The sequence below is a fragment of the Clupea harengus genome, chromosome 10 (assembly GCF_900700415.2).
Source record: "Clupea harengus chromosome 10, Ch_v2.0.2, whole genome shotgun sequence".
NCBI classification, from domain to species: Eukaryota; Metazoa; Chordata; class Actinopteri; order Clupeiformes; family Clupeidae; genus Clupea; species Clupea harengus.
The window spans coordinates 19,614,438-19,637,228 of record NC_045161.1 but is presented as its reverse complement, the minus strand read 5'-3'; the positions used below and the strand labels follow the sequence as shown (position 1 = coordinate 19,637,228).

At 46.8% G+C, this 22,791-nt stretch overlaps 1 protein-coding gene across 2 annotated transcripts; it reads right to left on the bottom strand.

The window, feature by feature from the left end:
• Positions 1–118: 118 nt before the first annotated feature.
• On the bottom strand, positions 119–21,894 carry sin3b (SIN3 transcription regulator family member B). Of its 2 annotated transcripts, none has more exons than XM_031574309.2 (18): positions 21,368–21,894; positions 20,101–20,207; positions 19,198–19,351; positions 18,442–18,825; positions 17,969–18,121; positions 16,510–16,632; positions 16,307–16,396; positions 16,093–16,211; positions 15,242–15,452; positions 14,697–14,813; positions 13,468–13,706; positions 10,687–10,870; positions 8,968–9,808; positions 8,027–8,196; positions 7,083–7,256; positions 4,539–4,726; positions 3,316–3,514; positions 119–1,290 (listed from the first exon to the last, which is right to left on the bottom strand). In XM_031574309.2, exons 1-18 carry the CDS (start codon positions 21,473–21,475, stop codon positions 1,057–1,059), a joined length of 3,795 nt encoding a protein of 1,264 aa, XP_031430169.1. In that variant the 5' UTR covers positions 21,476–21,894; the 3' UTR covers positions 119–1,056. The 2 variants fall into 2 exon arrangements, with proteins under 2 accessions (XP_031430169.1, XP_012683726.2); XM_012828272.3 differs by having other exon boundaries at positions 18,481–18,825.
• Between the last annotated feature and the right edge of the window lie 897 nt (positions 21,895–22,791).

Here is a 22,791-nt window from a genome sequence, read left to right as displayed (position 1 = left end):
GCGATCAGACTAGCCGAAACTGCGACACGTTCACAGATGATGATGTTACGTTCCGAGGTCTTAGTGCAATACTGAAGACAGCAGAGAATCATACCGAGAAATACATGCATGCTCCGAGTGAGAAGTTCACAACTAGGTTGTTTATTTCAGGATAATTGATACAGAATAAATGTTATACATTGTATTTAAACACTGATATTCTGCCTTTCCATTTTAACATGTAAAAGCAATGATGTGGAGAATTCATCTGATGCATGATTCCGAAAGAAAACAAACAAAGAAACAAGAGTAGACCGTAGAGACTTGTCACAAGACGGCACTGGCAATCTACTGATAGGATTAGTCACAGATGATTTAAAAAGTATGCTTAGAAAGAAATAAAAAATAAAAAGAGTGAAACAAAGACATTAAGAGTTGGTTGCCAGAGAACAAAACAGGAACAAATTCATCTTTATGTGTCATTCATTAAGTCAAGTCAATGCATATGCAAAAAGGGAGCTGCATAAAGAATATGCACGCTAGGTATCCATATGCAGTTAGCCACTAGATGGCGCTGTACAGAAGAGGCCACTTTCATTGTTGTCTCTCAGTCCTTCAGTATAAACACACACACATAAACCAAAGACCCTCGCACTTCACAAAACTAAAAACTTAAGACTGACTTAAAAGAAAGAAAAAAAAGAAAAGAAAATACACACAACTTTCCCAACAAACTAACAAACATTTACCCATTCATTTGTTCATCTTCATTCAGCTTTCATGTCATCTACTCTGTGCAACCGCCGTCTTCAGCGCGAGGCACCGACGCAAGGAATCATGACCAGCTCCACAGTCCAACGGCACGCCGGAGCTCAATGTGTCCTCTAAATGATCCGTGTGCCTTCAGGCTGTGGATCAGTCCCTTAGAGAACCACCACCACCATCATCATCATCATCATCATCATCAGGGGTGTAGGGATGTGATGCAGGTGAAGCCAGTCCCCTTTCTCTCCCTCTCTCTCTCTCTCTCACACTCATTCACACACACACACACACACACACACACACAGGCTTGGTTTAGGGTGAGGCCGGTGGCTTGCTGCTGTAGAGAACCTGGTATCTGTTGACGGGCAGGCCTTTGAGGTGGGTGGAGACGCAGGTGGTCTTGCAGGGCAGCATGTCCTCCTCGTCCTCTCCCATGAGCCAGTGGTGGACGGCCCGCTCCCCCGCCGCGCTCACGTTCTCACTCAGCCAGCCCTGGTGCCACTGATTGAAGCGCTCGTGCTGCACACACGCCACCCTGTGCTGAGACTGGAAAACACACACACACACACACACACACACACACACACACACACACACACACACACACACACACACACACACACACACACACACACACACACACACACACACACACACACACACACACACACACACACAGGGGAGGGAAAACGTCAGCCATGTTGTAAAAGTCATTTTTATGCCAAACATTTAACTCAGGCTTGCATACATGCCACTCTTAGTTGTGAGTGCAACAGTTAAGGCTTTTCCCTTAACTCCACATCTACCATCTCTTCCCCTTAACTCCACATCTAACATCTCTTCCCCTTAACTCCACATCTAACATCTCTTCCCCTTAACTCCACATTTAACTCAATTACACACGTTTAGGTACAGCTCTTCCCCTTAACTCCACATCTAACTGCTGTGAAAGCAACAAAAGGGGTGGACAAACATCCGTGTCGTTAAAAATGTGAGTCAAACTTCTTTCTGATATGAATTCCCATCTAACTGCCAGAGGAGCAGGTGATGAACATGAGGCACGAGGAAGGAGAACACATGAAGGGCTTTTATGTAGTACAGCTCTCCTCTCTCCTCTCTCCTCTCCTCTCCCCTCTCCTCTGGGAGAACTCAAGGCTCTCCCACCTCATACTTCACATGCACCCTGTCTACTACTGTGCTGCTGTGCTATTTCCAGCTGTTAGGAGCAGGACAGGTTTCTGTGTCTCTCTCAAGGACACGGCACACAGACGGGAGGAGAAGACAGGCTTCATCCCAGAACCCTGTTTAGTCATGGATGTCTGATCTACTACCAGCACTGCTGCCTCACATGTGAATGAGTTGTTGTGAATGTGTTATTGTGAATGTGTTATTGTGAATGTGTTGTTATGAATGTGTTATTGTTGTGTATGTGTTATTGTGAATGTGTTATCGTGAATGTGTTCTTGTGAATGTGTTAATGTGAATGAGTTATTGTGAATGTGTTAATGTGAATGAGTTATTGTGAATTAGTTAATGTGAATGAGTTATTGTGAATGTGTTATTGTGAATGTGTTAATGTGAATGTGTTAATGTGAATGTGTTATTGTGAATGTGTTATTGTGAATGCTGCTGCCTCACTTGTGAATGTGTTATTGTGAATGAATGTGTTATTAAGAATGCTGGTATCCTAGCAGGTGAATGTGTTATTGTGAATGCTGGTATCCTAGCAGGTGAATGTGTTGTTGTGAATGCTGGTATCCTAGCAGGTGAATGTGTTGTTGTGAATGCTGGTATCCTAGCAGGTGAATGTGTTATTGTGAATGCTGGTATCCTAGCAGGTGAATGTGTTATTGTGAATGCTGGTATCCTAGCAGGTGAATGTGTTGTTGTGAATGCTGGTATCCTAGCAGGTGAATGTGTTGTTGTGAATGCTGCTTCCTCACATGTGAATGTGTTATTATGAATGTGTTACTGTGAATGCTGGTATCCTAGCAGGTAGGGATTGTGTTGTTGTGTTGTTGTTGTGGTATCCTAGCAGGTAGGGCTGGGAAAAATGATTGTTGCATCGTGATGCTAACATGAGAGATTCTGCATCAATGCAGGAAAATGAAATAATCTTTTTCTTTTTTAAAGTCATTAAATAATATGCATGCCAGCATAATGACTTTAAACAACTTATTCAAACCCATTTCACTGTGATCTGCAGTTGTAATGATGAATGAAAAGATAATTGACAGGTAACCCTGACAACACACTCTATATGTAACAATCCTTTTTGAATTAAAATTGTTAGCCTTTGAATCGTAATTGTTACCGAATCAAATGGTGAGGCCAGTGAAGACTCACACCTCTACTAGCCAGACGGATGGATGACTGTTATATGTGCGATTGCATTCTATGTGCGACTGCATTCTATGTGCGACGACTGCATTCTATGCCCGACTCCATTATATGTGCGACTGCATTATATGTGCGGAGCGAGGGGAAGAGGAGTGTGGAGTGAGGGGGATGTTCGACTCCCTGAGGAGTGAGAGGAAGGGGAAGTGGCACGTGGAGGGGTGGGGGTCATACCTTCCTCGCCTTCACCAGGGCTCCTCTCCGGTACATGTAGTCCTCGGAGTTCATGACGAACACCATCTTGTGTGTGTTGAGCTTGAAGCGGCAGTCCAGGCTTCCGGCACTTTCCACGCCCAGCTGCCGGTGCCACTCTCTCCGGAAGCGCATGGCCTCCACCTGCCGCACCTGCCAGTGGCGGAAGTGGCGCAGGTTCCTGCAGGGACACGGAACAAGAAACGGGCCGGTCAGAAAACACCTACCGCTGAACTGGTCACATCGTTTGTTTCCTGCGTGTGTGTCTCTGTGTGTGTGTGTCTCTGTGTGTGTGTGTGTGTGTGTGTGTGTGTGTGTCTCTGTGTGTGTGTGTGTGTGTGTGTCTCTGTGTGTGTGTGTGTGTGTGTGTCTCTGTGTGTGTGTGTGTGTGTGTGTCTCTGTGTGTGTGTGTGTGTGTGTCTCTGTGTGTGTGTGTGTGTGTCTCTGTGTGTGTCTCTGTGTGTGTGTGTGTGTCTGTGTGTGTGTGTGTGTGTCTCTGTGTGTGTGTGTGTGTGTGTGTGTCTCTGTGTGTGTGTGTGTGTGTGTGTGTCTCTGTGTGTGGTGTGTGTGTCTCTGTGTGTGTGTGTGTGTGTGTCTCTGTGTGTGTGTGTGTGTGTGTGTGTGTGTGTGTCTCTGTGTGTGTGTGTGTCTCTGTGTGTGTGTGTGTGTGTCTCTGTGTGTGTGTGTGTGTCTCTGTGTGTGTGTGTGTCTCTGTGTGTGTGTGTGTGTGTGTCTGTCTCTGTGTGTGCGTGTCTCTGTGTGTGCGTGTCTCTGTGTGTGCGTGTCTCTGTGTGTGCGTCTCTGTGTGCGTGTCTCTGTGTGTGCGTGCATCATCAGGTTATGTGGTTAATGAATACGGGGATAATATTTTCAGGGAACATTATAATATTAACACCCATGCAGTCATCAGAAAGGGCTCTCATCAGGATCTCATCACAATCTTCCAAACAAGCCCACCTGAATAAATCAGCTACATCCTAGAAGACGGGTCCTGTGTGTGCCACACCAACCAGCATATTGACTGGTGTGTTCATGTGTGATGACCGACAGAACCCTAACGTGCTTTAAATCACCCCTGGCCTGTCAACAACGCAGAATAATGACTGTTCTAGCAAAAAAAACCTTTGAGTCTACAAAATCTTAAATAATGAAATGTTGTCACCTAGTGTTTAAAAGTGACAGTAAGTGCAACCTGTGAGTGTTACCTTGGCAGGAAGACGGGCTTGAAGTAGCAGCCCTCGCTCTGACCGAAGAGGGACGCCTCGCTGCCCACCAGCTGTTCCATGTAGTTGGACAGGCACTGCACATCCAGAGGGTCGTCAGCCTGGGCCTCCTCGGTGTCCAGCAGCTCCACGGTCAGAGTGACCTCTCCCTTGTTCTGGAGGAACATCACCTGTAGGACACACCAGCACACATGATGAGAAATGCAGAAGCAACCCAACCCAACCCAGCCCTAAACCCTAGGCCCTAAGCCTAACCCTGGCTGTGGTCGGATTGTCCGTCCTGTCGTCTTTTCCTAACCACTTTTCCTTGACCTGGATGGAAAACGTCATGGGGTCAGGAAAAGATGTGAAGTAGAATACATAAAGGACTGAGATAAAGACAGCCGCAGTGCTAAGAAAATCCAACTGCTACTAGACTCGGCTACTATTTATGCAAAGGCGGATGTTATTGACGTGGGTCACGTTGATCGGTTGTTGATTGGGTTGTTGTTGCTGCTGCTGCAAGGCATTGTGGGGCAGTACTATCTCCTTTCCTTTCATGCTCCAGCATGCCCTGTGCTAAAAGAGATATGAACGGAAGCACTGAAGCACTGAAGCACTGAGCTGTTCATCACGGCTGCCACTTAGACACTTCCGGGTCATTTCACTCAGTTAGGAGCCTTCCTAAGTAAAAAGACTATCCGATTGGCCCCTGACCAAAGTCATATAGACATGGAGCATCAAGACATAAATATAAATGTGAACATGACCATTATAAATGTTCCAGCATCTTCCTGCAGCTCAACTGGTAGAGAAAGGTCCTACACAACTCGGTGGTCATGGGCTCAATAGCCAGGAAGTAACACAAATGTACACCTGCTCAACACTGACACATGTTCATAGTAGTGTAGGCTGAGGTGGTCAGCACTGAAGAACAGGATAATACTGTGGTGGGCATCTGCTGCTCTCTCTCCTGACATGAACCACAGACTTAAGGCTGTTCAGTACAGACAACGGGGGGTCTGATGACTTCATCAGTACAGACAACCTGTGTCTAAAGACTTCATTCAGTAGACAAACGGGGTCTGGCACGGTGGCTCAGGTGCTTGCACTGCCGCCTCACAGCAAGAAGGTCATGGGTTCGATTCCCACATGTGGCGCTGTTGGCTCTGGGGGGCAGGTCCTCCCCAGACCTTCAGTGCTCAGGTGGGCACTTTCTGTGTGGAGTTTGCATGTTCTCCCCGTGTTCACAAGGGGTTTCCTCCACTAAGAACCCCAACAGAAAAACATGCAAAAAGAACAGAACACTCCTGTCCGTCCCTGACCGAGACGGACGGTTCAATTGGTCCCCAGGCGCTGAGAAGCTGCCCACTGCTCCTGGAGGAGGGACGATCCGGGATGGGTTAAAGGCAGAAGTTTCACAGGCAAACCTCAGGCCTGTGTGCGCGTGTGTCCTGTGTCGCCTACATATATAAAACGTGTGTGTTGCAGTGAGTCGTTTGTGCGATTAAAAACTGACAGCAGTCAGCCTTGTGTGTGTAAAGACTTCATCAGTAGTGTCTGAGACAAAGTAACAATATGAGAACAGGAAGAGAATTTGAATGTGAACATAAACTGATAGCAGCTCAGGCTACGAGCCAACTTGGTCACAAAGCAGAATTTCATCTTCGACGCTGGAGCCTGCACTGGATATGCTGACGGCTTCATTATTCTAAACAGCAGCAGACACCAATGGCTCGTCTCGGTAGACAGACACCCTGGTAGAGATCCCCTTAGAAACACATTGGAGTCTAATGGTTAGGTCCCTATGGTTAGCATTTCCAAAACGGCCGACGTTGAATCCTTTCAACGATGTCACGCTCCCAAAAGTCAGTGTAGTGTTGAAGCGTGTCAGGACGCAGAATTCTGATCTGTGCGACATCCTAAACATTCACTATATAATTACAACTCTACTGACGACGCCTGTCTCGGCGAAAAGGTCATCTGAAAATGGGAAACATAGTGGCGCGCTCCGAGCCATAAACAATCCCAGCCAATCAACACAGTGCCTCGGGAGCCCGGAAGGGAGGACTGTAATTTGATGTTGAGCACAAATATAAACAACCTTTGGACTCGCGGACTGCGTCTAACAAGATTCAGTCTGAAATGAATTTATTGCATATGGTAGTTGAGTTTATGCCTTAAAATGTTGATATCTTCAATGTTCGGCAGGTTATTTTTCAAGTTACATTAATCCTGAACCTAAACTTTTGTCCTAAATTTACTAAAACTATAAAAAAATAATAATAATAATAAAAAAAAAAATAGAAATGACACCCTGAAAAAAAAAAACCTAACTGAAACTAATGAAATTGCTAATTGTTAAATACCAGACCTTTACCTTTAATGAAACCACTGGTGAAACTAACTAAAACTAAACGCAAATTCAGACTGAATACAAACATTATAAAAAAATAATTAAAACTATTAACCTTGCAGACACACACTAGCGTACCGTTCTCTTCCTCAATCACCATCTCTACCTCCCTGACACACACACACACGTACCTTAAAGCAGTTTTCTTCGGCCATGACCCTCTCGGCCTTCCACTGGTAGCTGGTCTCCCAGGCGGCGCGCACACACTGGGAGGAGAGGTTGCCCCCGGCAGCACCTCGCTTCCGCTCCGCCAGGTACAGCTCGGCCACCTGCAGACACACCTCGTCGCTCACCAGGTGCTGGAGCTGAAAACACACACACACACACACACACACACACACGCCAAATCAGTCATGGAGGTGCACGGATTGAAAAATCACTGGTAGGGACAAGCAGGGAAATTCATTAATAAGCTTGTCAAAATGTGTGCAAATGTCAGATTCTTTGGATCTGATGCCGACATCATTTATGCGATGGCTAATTGTGGCAGATTTAATAACAGAACGCCTGGCGCTAGTTAGCGTAGCATGCATAATTTAGATCGTCCTTTCCAAGTCGTCATAACTCATTCCAGTATAGCCTGTGGAGATTGCAGGTCTCTGTCCGTGAACTCACAGCTCACCTGACACTCTACGGCTCATAACGTTTAAAACAACATACTGTGCGTCAGGCATTATTCTTACATGTCATTTTACAACCTTCAGTAACGTTGTATAATTCACCTCAGGTTACTTTTTAAGCTAGTGATTGTCCTTGCCGCTTTTGTAAAGACTTTTATGCTTCCCGATCACCAGATGACAATGGTTGTGACGACAAGACTGAAAAGATGTGTCCTTACACAGACTAAAGCCAAGCAACCCTGGTCTGCCAATTCCCTTTGTGCTCTCCTCACGCTTCCGAAAGCCCAGAATACCGAGCCCAGTGCACCTTGGGAGACGATTTACGCTCAGTAACCTCAGTAGTTGAGTTTACGATGCTACAAACGGATCACCATTAAATTATGGTGTTTTCAGAGAGGAACAGAGAGCAGTGGCGTACCCGGTGAAGACCAGAACACGACAGGGCCATAACATACCTGTCTGACGATGTTCTGGATGAGCTTGTCGACGGTGAAGCCGATGTAGGCGTGGATGGTGAACATCTCCCTCAGCGTGTCCTCGTACTGCGTGGCCTCCAGGTTGCCGTCCAGGAGGCTGCGCACCATGTCCAGGAAGGCCGGGTAGTACTCCTCCAGCTCCACCTCACCTGGGCACAGGTGCACAAACCGCAGCTCTTCACTACACTGTGGAACTCAGCTGACTCCCATGGTAACGGCAGGGAACTCATATCCAGTATGTATCGCCTAAGAATTACCATTTTAATGGAGATCGATTTTTGAGTGTCCTCAAAAGGCTTGGGGAAATACTGAAGTGCATTTGGCCTTCTTTCCCTTTGCCTACACACAGTTTCCAGTGTCACACCAAACCCCTTTGTGGCTCTTGTGAAATGTTGTGTGGCTGGACGCAAGGATGTCAGCCATCACCTTGACTTCAGCAGACAAGGGGCATCCTGAGAGCCGCACCGCGTCAGACAGTCGTCTCAAAGGGGTCTTTTATGTAAGGCACCCTCTGCTTTTCTGGGCCTTTCTGTGGGCGAGCCAAGACTAGCTCAAGGACTGACAAAAGAATATGATCACTACATCATCCTATTCATATTTCTCCAGGCCTTGGGGCATAATTCACATCAGCAAAAATAACCCCACTCGTCTTGGCTGTACCCTGTCCCTTAAAATACGACTGAATAGCAATATCATCTTCTCTCTTGCTTTAAAGCACCCCTGCCTCCTGAAGCCTAACTGGGTACAAACTGTGTTGCGTTTAACCAAAATGGACGGAGGTTTGGCCACACCATTACTCCCCATGAAGAAGAAGACTTTGTGATCGTATCTGTTCCCTGGGCATTGCCCCTAAGCCTTCCCTGTCCCAGTGGTGAGCTGTATGCCGTGTGTGTCTGTGTGTGTGTGTCTCTCTCTCTTACTGGGCTGTTTGAGGCGCAGCTCCATGGCGAGGTCGCTGGGCTTGTCCCTCCATCCCTCGGCCATGAGCATCCTCTGGTGGCTCTGCTCGGCGCGGTGCTCCAGCAGCTGCCTCTCCGCCTGCCGGTACACGCGCAGCAGGCGCTGGCACAGCGTCTGGTGCAGCCGCAGGAAGAAGTACCAGTTGTTGTTGACGAAGAACAGGTTGTACACGCCGTCCAGTTCCTTCTGGTGTTCCGCCTCCGGGTCCCGCAGGTCCAGCTTCTCGCCGCCGCCTCCGCCGGCGCCGCTGGCCTCGCCGGGAGCCTGGCGCGGGGCGGGCGGGGTGTGCGGCGCGGCCGTGGTGGTGGGGGTGTCGGTGCCGGTGGAGCTCGGCGGTGAGGTGCAGCGGCGTCTCCGCGAGTCTCCGTTCAGCTGCTGCTGCTGCTGCTGCTGCTGCTGCTGCTGCTGCTGGCCGCTCAGCGGCCCCGGCCCTCCGTGGTCAGACCCGCCTCCGCCTCCCATGGAGGCCCCTCCTGTTGCCATGGCGCCGGGGGCTCGGTCCCCGCCGTCCTCAGCCTCGTTCTCCTCGTCCGTCCAGTCCTCGGTCTCGCTGAGCTCGCCGCGGCGGGCGAAGAACAGGTCGGGGACGAAGTGCTGCATGATGCGCTTGATGTGGTCCTTGTCGTCCTTGTGGATGGTGGGCTGGCGCTTCACGTGGTAGATGATGAGGGACGCCGCGTCCTCCAGGATCTGCTTGTCCTCGTAGCCGAACACCATGTGGGGCTCACTGGGCACCGCGCCTCCGCCGCTGCCGTCCCTCTGCTGGCCCACGCCACCCTCCTCTGTGCTCTGCTCCTGGCGCTGGGACACACACACACACACACACACACACACACACACACACAGGAGGACAGAACAACAATCAACAAACGGGCCCCTGTGCAGATGCAGAAAGGTCACGGGTTTCAGCCCCAGGAGGTACACATATACGCAGATACACAAATGTCCGTGCTACACCGGATGTGTGTCCTCAGGGAGTTAATGCGGATGGAGAGAGAGAGAGGCAGAGGAAGTGACGTATGGAGGCAAACACGCACGCGTGCAGGAGAGGGGGCAGAAGTAGAGCTAGACATGTTTACGTACTGAGAAACCAAGGGGTACAAGTGAAACTAAAAAAACTTTTTTTAAGCCGCTGAGTTAGTGAAAAAATAGCCAAAATGTTGGTCAAAATAGCCTGCAGCCTGCGGTAACCACCTCAATAATGACAGAATGAACACCAACCCGACAGCTCGACCTAACTGTACAAGAGCGAGGCTGACAGCTCGACCTAACTGTACAAGAGCGAGGCTGACAGCTCGACCTAACTGTACAAGAGCGAGGCTGACAGCTCGACCTAACTGTACGAGAGCGAGGCTAACAGCTCGACCTAACTGTACAAGAGCGAGGCTGACAGCTCGACCTAACTGTACAAGAGCGAGGCTGACAGCTCGACCTAACTGTACAAGAGCGAGGCTGACAGCTCGACCTAACTGCACGAGAGCGAGGCTGACAGCTCGACCTAACTGCACAAGAGCGAGGCCGACAGCTCGACCTTACTGTACAAGAGCGAGGCTGACAGCTCGACCTAACTGCACAAGAGCGAGGCTGACAGCTCGACCTAACTGTACGAGAGCGAGGCTGACAGCTCGACCTAACTGTAGGCTGAGGCTGTTTGGCCGGTTGCTGGCGCGGGGCCTCACCTCGTCGTAGATGCTCTCGATCTCGTTCAGCAGGCTCTTGGAGCGCAGGGCCTTCATGTCGTTCTGCTTGAAGTTGACCCCCTGGTGGTCGAGCGATTTGAGGTAGGCCTTCTCGTACTGCTCCCGCCAGATCTTATTGAAGCCCTGCTGCGCCTCACGCCACTCATCCTCCTTCGCCTTCAGCCTGCAGGAAACACAACACACACATTTAACACACACTCTACACTCTTACCAACACACACACACTACACTCTTACCAACACACAACACACACATTTAACACACACTCTACACTCTTACCAACACACACACTCTACACTCTTACCAACACACACACACACTACACTCTTACCAACACACACACACACACACTACACTCTTACCAAGACACACACACACTACACTCTTACCAACACACACACACACACACACACACACACACACACACACACACACACACACACACACACACTACACTCTTACCAACACACAACACACACACTCTACACTCTTCCCAACACACACACTCTACACTCTTACCAAGACACACACACACTACACTCTTACCAACACACAACACACACACTCTACACTCTTCCCAACACACACACACTACACTCTTACCAAGACACACACACACTACACTCTTACCAACACACACACACACACACACACACACACACACACACACACTACACTCTTACCAACACACAACACACACACTCTACACTCTTCCCAACACACACACTCTACACTCTTACCAACACACACATTTAACACACACTCTACACTCTTCCCAACACACACATTTAACACACACACACTACACTCTTACCAACACACACACACTAAACTCTTCCCAACACACACACACACACTACACTCTTACCAACACACAACACACACACTCTACACTCTTCCCAACACACACACACTCTACACTCTTCCCAACACACACATTTAACACACACTCTACACTCTTACCAACACACACATTTAACACACACTCTACACTCTTACCAACACACACATTTAACACACACTCTACAATCTTATCAACACACAACACACACACACACACTCTACACTCTTACCAACACACACATTTAACACACACTACACTCTTACCAACACACAACACACACACACACACTACACTCTTACCAACACACACACTACACTTTTACCAACACACACACTACACTTTTACCAACACACACACTACACTCTTACCAACACACACACACACTACACTCTTATCAACACACTTGGTGAAAAGAAATGTAACACTCTTACGGACATACATGTACTTACTCACACACACACGTTAGACAAAGACGTGCTTATTGATGAAAATGTGCTTACGTATGTGCTTATAAGAGACACATGTTCTTCCTGACAAGAAGGTTCTTACTGACATGCATGTGGTCAGGGGACACAGGTGTGTGTTCTGTGACTGCCAGGTGTGCTCCGGGGGGGTAATATATGCAACGCAATAAAGAGGTCTGTGGAACACGGAGCAACCCTGCAGAGCACCAAAACCACCTCAAACACAACCTGACCTGACAACTGCAGCCATCAACTCCTTCGTAACAAAACAAAAACAGCGAAACGACACGAGACACTTTCTGCCCTGTAAAAAAAAAATGGTGGCGGTTCTGGATCAACTCCGACACAGCGCCATGCGAAGTGTAACCATAACAACCGTCAGTACTGCCCATGGGTGGCGCGTGCCCAGAGGCCCACACATGTTGGACGCTGAGGGCTCTGGGCCAGTGGAACCAACACACACACACTACACTGTTACCAACACACACACACACACACTACACTGTTACCAACACACACACACTACACTCTTATCAACACACACATGTTGGACGCTGAGGGCTCTGGGCCAGTGGAACCAACACAAACACACTACACTGTTACCAACACACACACACACTACACTGTTAGGGCTCTGGGCCAGTGTAACCAACACACACACACTACACTGTTACCAACACACACACACACTACACTGTTAGGGCTCTGGGCCAGTGTAACCAACACACACACACTACACTGTTACTAACACACACTCTACACTCTTACCAACACACACACACTACACTGTAAGGGCTCTGGGCCAGTGGAACCAACACACTCTTATCAACACACACACACTACACTGTAACCAACACACACACACTGTTAAAGCTCTGGACCAGTGGAATGCAGCGAGTGGCATAACCTCACTATCTGACAAGGAGGGTGGGGAAGAACACTTATGCACTGAACCAACACACACATTTAACACACACTCTACACTCTTACCAACACACACACACTTCACTGTTAGGGCTCTGGACCAGTGGAATGCAGCGAGTGGCATATCCTCACTATCTGACAAGGAGGGAGGGGAAGAAAAGTAACGCACTGAACCAACACACACATTTAACACACACTCTACACTCTTACCAACACACACACACACACACACACACACACACACACACACACACACACACTTCACTGTTAGGGCTCTGGACCAGTGGAATGCAGCGAGTGGCATATCCTCACTATCATACAAGGAGGGTGGGGAAGAACACTAACACACTGAACTCTGTCAGGATAGTGAAGTGAGATGCTGCCTAACCTACAAGTGTTACTTAACCTCTACACACACCTGTGTTTACAATCCAGTGCTTCCTGTAAATCATTAAGATATCTGAGTGTGTGTGTGTGTGTGTGTGTGTGTGTGTGTGTGTGTGCCAGCGAGAGTGCAAGCCTCCTGACCTCTTCAGCACCACAGGCACAGCAGTGGCCGGACTCCTCTTCAGCCCCTCGATGATCTCTGGAGCCTTGTCGCCATAGATACGGTAGACGGCGCGGCGCTGGATGACCTCGGAGGTGCCGCCCAGGCAGTCGTCCAACCGGAAGCGCTCCTGGTCCTCGGGCGACATGCGTGACAGCTTCTTCTGCACGCTCTCCAGGACACGGATGGTGGCCAGGTTGGTCTCCAGAACCACGTCCAGCTGGGTGAGAAGAGGACAGAGCCGGATTAGAAACCTCAATCAATAATACAGCGGTCTCCAGAACCACCTCAATCAATAACACAGCCGTCTCCAGAACCACGTCCAGCTAAGGCGAGAAGGAGACGCAGGCAAGACAAGAGTACAGAGCAGGATTGTAATACATAATTGTCTCCAGGTCCATATCCTCTAGAACAAAGATGCAAAAACAACTGAATAACTCCAACGGATGTTAAACTTCATCCAGTAATACAAGTTTCTCAAGGACCACATCCAGACAAGCAGAGAGGGAGCAAAGGCGAGTACTGAGGAGAGCAGGATTATAAACCTCATCCAATAACAGAGTGGTCTCCAGGGCAACATCCACTGGGACAGAGATGCAACAACCAACTAACTCCAAAGAGGGTTCAAAGACCTCATCCTTTATCGGACACTTGTCAGTAGGGCTGAACGATTAATTGCATTTGCGATTTAATCGCGATATGATAGAACGCGATTTTCTAACCGCAACGTTCGCGATTAAAAACGTGATCTAAAAAAAAAAGTACATTTTGCACACAGTGTTTAAAAAGTGCATGCCTTGTGTTTATTCTTACAATGACTTTATTTAAACTACTTAAATGCACAGTGGCAAAGCCACTGATTTGTTGTTCTTGATTCTGTAATGAGCAGTTAAATTAAAATCAAAATTGTGGGAAATAATATTTTACACTAAATGTATCTAATATTGTGTTGGTCATATTGAAATCATTCATTACGATTTGTTGGGAAAAGAATTCGGATAAAATACAAAAAAATCGCATATTAAATCGCAATCGCAATATTGGGGGGGAAAATCGCAATTAGATTATTTCCCCAAATCGTTCAGCCCTACTTGTCAGCGTGGCTTCTGACATCACTCCCCCTGGTGTCTCTCTCCGAGTGAAGTCAAATCCTGAAGGCAGCCATGAACACAGAACGCAGAGGAATATTGACCGTGTTAGAGGGGCTTACCTCAAACCTCTCGTCCTCACAGCGATGGAGCTGCTCCTCGTACGGGGTCTTCTTGGAGCTGACGAAGGTGGAGTCTTCCGACCAGGAGGGGAAGGACACCCACGTGTCATTAAGGACCTACAGGGTACCAGTGAGGCAGAGAGAGAGGCTTTCAGACGTCTATTCCAGTCAAGTCAACACGGAATAAGATTCTAAGAGGGACACGTTTTGGTCCTTCAACAAGAATAAACACCCCTACACCCTCACTCTATTTCTGTATCTTCAGCGTGCCAAGATCATTTTGAACACCGTGTTCATTAGAAAATGTCCCTCTGTGATGTCACACACTTTACCCTCTGTCGTTTGTGTTATCTGTATTTTATTATTCATATGAATTAAATATGTGGCCCTGTCTCACTACATCTCCCATCAACCCAGTCTTGGTTGCGCTGCAGTTGGATGAGAGGTGGTGTGTATCTGTTACGATGTCCCATATGATTATGTTCCACACGGTTGTGTGTGTGTGTGTGTGTGTGTGTGTGTGTGTGTGTGTGTGTGTGACGTACCTCTTTGCAGATAGCGGTGCGTCCGCTGCACTTGGGCTGCTGGTAGGTCTTGGGCAGGGCTCTGTAGCTGGATCCCAGCCGCTTGCAGGAGGCGTAGTCCACCTCCCGGCCCCCGCCCTCCATGTAGCGGTCGGCCAGCCCCGACACCGAATGGGCCAGCTCCTTCTCCCCCAGAAACGACTTGAACTGGGTGTAGAGCTCCGGGAACTTCCTGCAAACAGAACACGCCCAATCAGATCAGACCAGACCAGGGGACGCATTTACAAAGCAGGAATGAGGACAGGCTACAGCAATCAACAATACGAATTTATACAGATAGATATGTGTGTGTGTGTGTGTATGTACAGTATGTATGTATGCACAGTGGGTACGGAAAGTATTCAGACCCCTTTACATTTTTCACCCTTTGTTTCATTGCAGCCATTTGCTAAAATCGAAAAAGGGTCTGAATACTTATGACCATGTGACATTTCAGTTTTTCTTTTTTAATAAATTTGCAAAAATTTCTACATTTCTGTTTTTTTCTGTCAAGAAAGCATTAATGCGAAAAAAATGAACTTTTTCAATTTTAGCAAATGGCTGCAATGAAACAAAGAGTGAAAAATTTAAAGGGGTCTGAATACTTTCCGTACACACTGTATGTATGCTGCGAGTAGACAGTGAAAGTCATAGAGAATAAGACGTATTAAATGTGTGCAGATATGGGGTCAGCATACGCGAAACAAATCTTTTTATGTTATGTTTTAACGTTATTTGAAACAAATCTTTTTATGTTATATTTTAACGTTATTAATCTGGATCTGGTTCCTGCAGCAAACAGTCAAACACGAGTCCCTCATGAAGCGACTTACCCCAAGAAGGGAGTTACTAGTTGCAGCAGCTCGGCGGCAGAGACCACCTCCTGGTTGAAGAGCGCGATACAGCGCAGGAAGTTCTCATACACCTCTTGACTCTTAAAGAGACGCCGCACCTGAAGGGGACACACACACACCAGTCAGTCAGGTCACACACACCACCAGCCAGCCTCTCACAGCATCTCACACCGGCTTACACTCCTCAACACACCTTATCGAAGAACGAAAACTCTCGCAGAACCCCGTGCTTTCCAACCGAAGCAAACGACTGGTCTTTTGCACAGGAGTACTTCATCTTTTTCTGGAGAGAAAAAGAAAGCAAAACCTCTGTTAACTCGTCCGTTTCCTCATTGTTGGCCTGCAGCCTGTGTGTGTGTGTGTGTGTGTGTGTGTGTGTGTGCGCTAGAGGCTAACCTTTAGCAGGGGGGTCATGTGTGGTAGCAGCATGGGTCTGGGTCTCTTCTTGGTCTGTTTGCTCAGGTCGTCCTCCTCGGCTTTCTTAAGGTGGTCTTTGCCAGTCAAGGAGCTGCTGGTAAACTGCAACACATCAAAACTCCATCATCATCACACACACACACACACACACCTCACAGCTGCATCATCACACACACACACACACACCTCAGAGCTCCATCAGCACCACACACACACACACACACACACACACACACACGCACACACACACCTCAGAGCTCCATCAGCACCACACACACACACACACACTCCTCACAGCTCCATCAGCCCCACACACGCCTCAGAGGTCCATCAGCACACACACACACACACCTCACAGCTCCATCACCACACACACACACACACCTCACAGCTCCATCACCACACACACACACCTCACAGCTCCATCACCACACACACACACCTCACAGCTCCATCACCACACACACACACACCTCACAGCTCCATCACCACACACACACACACCTCACAGCTCCATCAGCACCACACACACACACACAGCTCCATCACCACCACACACACACCTCAATCAGCACCACACACACCTCAGAGCTCCATCAGCACCACACACACACACACACACACACACACACACACACACACCTCACAGCTCCATCAGCACCACACACACACACACACCTCACAGCTCCATCAGCACCACACACACACACACACCTCACAGCTCCATCAGCACCACACACACACACACACACACCTCACACCTCCATCAGCACCACACACCTCACAGCTCCATCAGCACCACACACACACACACCTGACAGCTCCATCAGCACCACACACACCTGACAGCTCCATCAGCACCACACACACACACACACACCTGACAGCTCCATCAGCACCACAAACACGCCTCACAGCTCCATCAGCACCACACACACACACACACACACACACACAAACACACCTCACAGCTCCATCAGCACCACACACACACACACACCTCACAGCTGCATCAGCACCACACACACACACACACACACACACACCTCACAGCTCCATCAGCACCACACACACACACCTCAGAGCTCCATCACCACACACACACACCTCACAGCTCCATCAGCACCACACACACACACACCTCTCAGCTCCATCACCACCACACACACACACCTCACAGCTCCATCACCACACACACACACACCTCACAGCTCCATCAGCACCACACACACACACCTCACAGCTCCATCAGCACCACACACACACACACACCTCACAGCTGCATCACCACACACACACACACACACGCTTTAGAGCTCCATCAGCACCACACACACGCCTTGGAGCTCCATCACCACACACACACCTCAGAGGTTAATCCAACAGAAAGAGCCAAAGTGAACTTCATAGGGAAACTAGCGTGTGGAAATGTTCTAACCAGGGATCTCTTGGCGTCCGGCAAGAACTGTCCAAACTCCGCCAGGAGATCCTCCTGTCCTTTGAAGAGGCTGGCCACCTTGGAGAAGACCTCATCCTCGGTCATCACTCCACTTCCACGACCCCTGCTCTCTTTAATTTCCAACTGCTCTTTCTACACACAACACACAACAGCACAATTAATAGAACTAATGCAAAAACATTTTATGAAACAAGTCATGAGGGACTGTTTAAGCCCACATAAGGCACATACTCAAGTTAGGTATCCAACTGATCTCTCTACAACATGCAGAACTTCACACATTTTCATCACACTTTATGAAATTAATTTGGATCACAACTCGTCACTAGATTACAAAACAAATCTCAAAATCTCAACACTTCAAACACCACAACAAAAAGAGGTAATTTAAAGTATTTAATGATAAACATTTGAGACCAGAAAAGCCATAATTTGATAAAGCACAGCATTACCATCTCTGGCTTTACAGTGTGAATCTGACTGACGCACACCTGGTATGTATGCAGTATCTCCAGGAAGGATCTATAGGTCTCGGGATGGTCCAGGAAGCGGTTCTTGATCTTATTGACGTAGCTGATGGCACTGTCAAACTCCACTGGGCTGGGCTCGGAGGTAGGGGAGGAGCCTGCAGAGGGCTGGGCGTGGCTCTCGCGGCTGGGGAGGGGCAGAGACAGTCTGGAGGAGGAGGACTCTGCCCCCGCCAAGGCGGAGGACGAGGAGACGCTCTCGGGCGACGCCATGGACTCGCTCGGCACAGGACCCCCTTCGGCCGCGGACGACGAGGAACGCACCATCACTGGCGTGCCCGTCACAGCCTTACTCTGACCTGCAGAACTCTGGGAAGGAAAGAACACTTTATGAGAGGAGGACAGCTCACCATGATTCTATGCACTAATGAGAAATGGTGCCAAGGTACATCACTATCAATTGTTATTATTTAATCTGTTACATCAAATAAACTAATATAAACAAAAAATATTCATTTGATTCATCTCAAAGGTTCCACAGGAACTATTCTGGGGTTGCATTCTTGAACTTCTTGAAAAAAAAATTATTCAGGAAAAACAGCAGTGGCGTTAGTGCGCAGAAGTCTGGCGAAGTCTGGTTCATGCAAAAAAAATGTTTGCTTATTGTGACTTCAAAACTACCCATGGAACTGCCTACGGTATCTTTGATAACGGTGTGTTTTGAGTTTCTTAAAGACCTACTTGTGCAGAAAACGGGGACTGCAGGAACACCATGCCATTCTTGGGTATCTCTATTCGATAGCCCGGGGGCAAGAAGGCATTAAATCCCAACACCAGATCTGGATGTCCATGGAAAAGCTGAGACACTCGGTTTATTACTCCCGGAGTATCAATGCTAAAGAAGCAAAGTCAGAGGGGTAATATCAATGTCAGAAGGGGTAATATCAATGTCAGAAGGGGTAATATCAATGTCAGAGCCATCACAGCTAACCTGCTCACACACGCAACATGAACAAGAAAGTGCTGTTTTCCTTGTGTGAGACCTCACTGTAATGTGAAGTTAATAGGGCAACGGAAATTTCTGAATGAACATGGGGCATCCTTATGAAATTACAATGAAATGTTCTGAGTGTGTACATGTCAGTTTAGCACATCACCAGGGTGAGACAGCTTACTGATTCTAGTTCAACTAGTAGCCTGATATTTTAAATTCTCATGAAATGCAATTTTACATTAGCTATGGTCAAGCAATATGACTTTTTTCTGTTCAAATTATGCACGATTTCACATTCAATTCACACACAAAATATTACACCGCAATTCATATCATAACTTACTTAACTGAGAACACACATTTGTTAGATTATGGTTACCAATGCAAATGTATATAAACAATCCTTGTATGTACCATAGTATGTATAGCCTAGATTATTATCCAGTCATTGTAAATGTATGACATTTTTATTACATAATGCAGTCAATGCCAACATAGATATTTCAATTACTGCTTAAAGAACCTCATCATAGTGTCACTTCATCATCGTTGACTGCAGCTGTCGATTGGACAAAGCAGCTCTATTCAAAACAGGGTTTACTAAATCAGGACAATTGTTTTCATGCAATGTGATGCATAGTATAACTAACCTTTGAGACTTGAATTCTTTCATGATGTCCAGGAATTTGTTATATATTCCTGGGTCATTTCCGAACCGTATTTTGACTTGATCAAGATACGACAAGGCATCTTCGACCTAAAGATTATAACAATGTGTCAAAAGAAACCACAGCCAGGGACATTTAACATAGGACAGGAACGCATTTCTCCCCATCTGACACACGCATGAGTCTTCCATCTTGACGTTATCATCCGGAGAGAGCTTAAAATACACCTCTGAAAGAACTACCCAGGCATTCCATCTATTACTATCTGGGCGAGCTAGATAGCTTGCAGAGTGAATGTCCCTGTGCACATATATGAACGCGTAACGTGTCAGGATACATGCAATATATTTTAACCTGCAAGCTAACCAAACGTTACTTCGCTTGCGCTTGTTCTGCTTATAAAGCAGTACTCGGAGCGATTTTAATCGACCTGACTGTCAACAACATTTCTGACCGAAGCAGAGAGTTGCCAGCTGGCTCCACAAATGGAGGAACTGCAAACCAGCTATCTAGCTAACTAGCTTTGATAGACAGAGGTTACAAATAAGTTAATATGGCTCGTTACATTAGTTTACAGATAGCTGGGGCAACGGGACAAAATAAACAATTCGCAGGAGAGTATAACGCTAACTAACGACGATGATTGACGCAACAACAAGCCATATTTTAGTTAAACTGACAACTAGCTTAGCCAGCTAGCGAACAAAGACAAAACTAGTCAGAGAACCGCATACTCAAAGCAAAGGAAAACTCTTGATTTCCACAACTGCTAGCCATCGATAGTTAGCTGTAGCCAGATGTATTTGACTGAAAAGTCAGTTTTCACAACAAACTTCAAATTAGCATATCTAGCAAATTGGCAACGTTAACTTTAACGTTTCATGATGAAACAAAGCAGCAAGGAACAACTTAGAGGGAACAAGATACATACGAAAGCAAAGGACTTAACGATAGCCAACTCAGCTAGCTAGCTATCGACAAATAATCCTTATCGTACCTTTCGGTACCTTCTGTTTTTATTAGTTGCAATCACTACTAGTTTGATACATTTTGAAAAATCTGCTAGCTTATTCTCACGTTAGTGTTTTCTATGGAGGCAGAGCTGGCGTTACTGGGGGGGGAAAAGACTGTGTTGATTTAGCTAGCTCTCACCGGACAACTCATTCACTCTTTTTCCGTGTGCGCCTAGGCAGAATACCACAGCCATGCTAGCAAAAACTATACTACTTTTATGTCTTCATTGTCTTACCTTCAGTTTTTGAAAGTGCTGTTGTTGTACTTGCTTTTGTACAACATATGCTTTGTCTTGAATTTGGTTTATTTGCTTCGTGTTGCTGTGTGCCTGAATTTTAGCCATTGTGTTCAGTAGGTTGCTACTGAGATAGTATTCGATTGCTTTACAGGCTCTTTTGACGCTTTATTTATCTATAAAGCAGTCGACAAATCAGTTCTTCGTCGGGTGGCTAGCTAGCTAGCAACATAACGCTAAGGCTAGCTTCCATCATTTACTCACTGGATGGCTAGCTAGCTCGCTAGCCAGCAAAAGAAAAAAAGATCTCCACCAAGTAAAAGAGCAGGCAAAACTCGTTATGACACAAAACCACTAACAGTTGTAAAACTACACGATGTTGCAGCCTTAAAACAAACGGTTATGAACAACAGCACTATGAGGTGTTATTTTAAATAACTATTCCTTATCTCTTTAAATTCGGCGGCAGCTGTGCAGTCTTGACGCCCGGAAGTGAAGATACCCAAGTGCGCAATCTCAGTCAAAATAAGGCGGGGCTAAACCTCACTGCTTCACAAGCCACACCTACAGTTGCCGTACTATGGGCAGACTGAATGTGTACGCTTAACATAAACTTCAGTTTAGATTTTCAATTCATGTAGAGACGGGCCATTCTCTAGAAGACAGACCAAAGCAAAAACGTTATGCTGTTGTTTACTGTTAACCCCATGTCTTTTGAGTAGCGTATCTATAGTGTTACAGTGTAACTGTAGCAGCCTACTCATAAAAGACTGAAATAATTTTTGAAGTCTATTCAACATAGCAGTAATCTATAGCCTTGGCGACTACATCTGTCAGACCTTCATTCAATTTGAATACAGTTAAACACAAGAGGAGATGGATGTGCTCACGGCAGTATTTTCTTAATATCGGGAAAATAAGAAATTGTCAGCTTGAATAACACTATGAGGATTAGAAGTAAGTAAAGAGTGTCACGAATATGTTAGCCACTGAAAAGCGTGATGAGGGTGAACTCGGGTGTACATGTATTAACACGATTGGTAAAATGTAATGGTTTAACCACCCTGAAGTCTTCAGTAGCCCACTCTCTCAGTAAAAACATAAATGCAATGAAATATGGCTATATTTCCACATTATCATTGTCCACATTAACATTGTTAACGATGTTAACGTAACGTTAGTTTTAAAAACTGATTTCCAAATCGTGCTAAGTAAAAGTTCTCCCGTCTTTTGGAATTACTCTTACATTCATAAATGAACAAGCTACATGGTGACGTTCATATAGTCTACTTACACACTGAAGTATGCTATAAATATTTTAATGTCATATTGTAGTCAGTAGCATTTTGTGACTAACAACTGTATTTTCAAAAAGGTTTTCATAATAATGACACATTGCTTCCTGCAACATATGCTATAGGCTA

Bases quoted from the DNA above. Each gene is read 5' to 3' on its own strand.
- sin3b (XM_031574309.2), bottom strand. From the start codon at position 21,475: ATGGCTAAAATTCAGGCACACAGCAACACGAAGCAAATAAACCAAATT. The intron at 20,208-21,367 runs GTAAGACAATGA...TATAATCTTTAG, and splicing joins AGCACTTTCAAAAACTGAAG to GTCGAAGATGCCTTGTCGTA. The intron at 1,291-3,315 runs GTATGACCCCCA...TGTGTTTTCCAG, and splicing joins CCCTGGTGAAGGCGAGGAAG to TCTCAGCACAGGGTGGCGTG.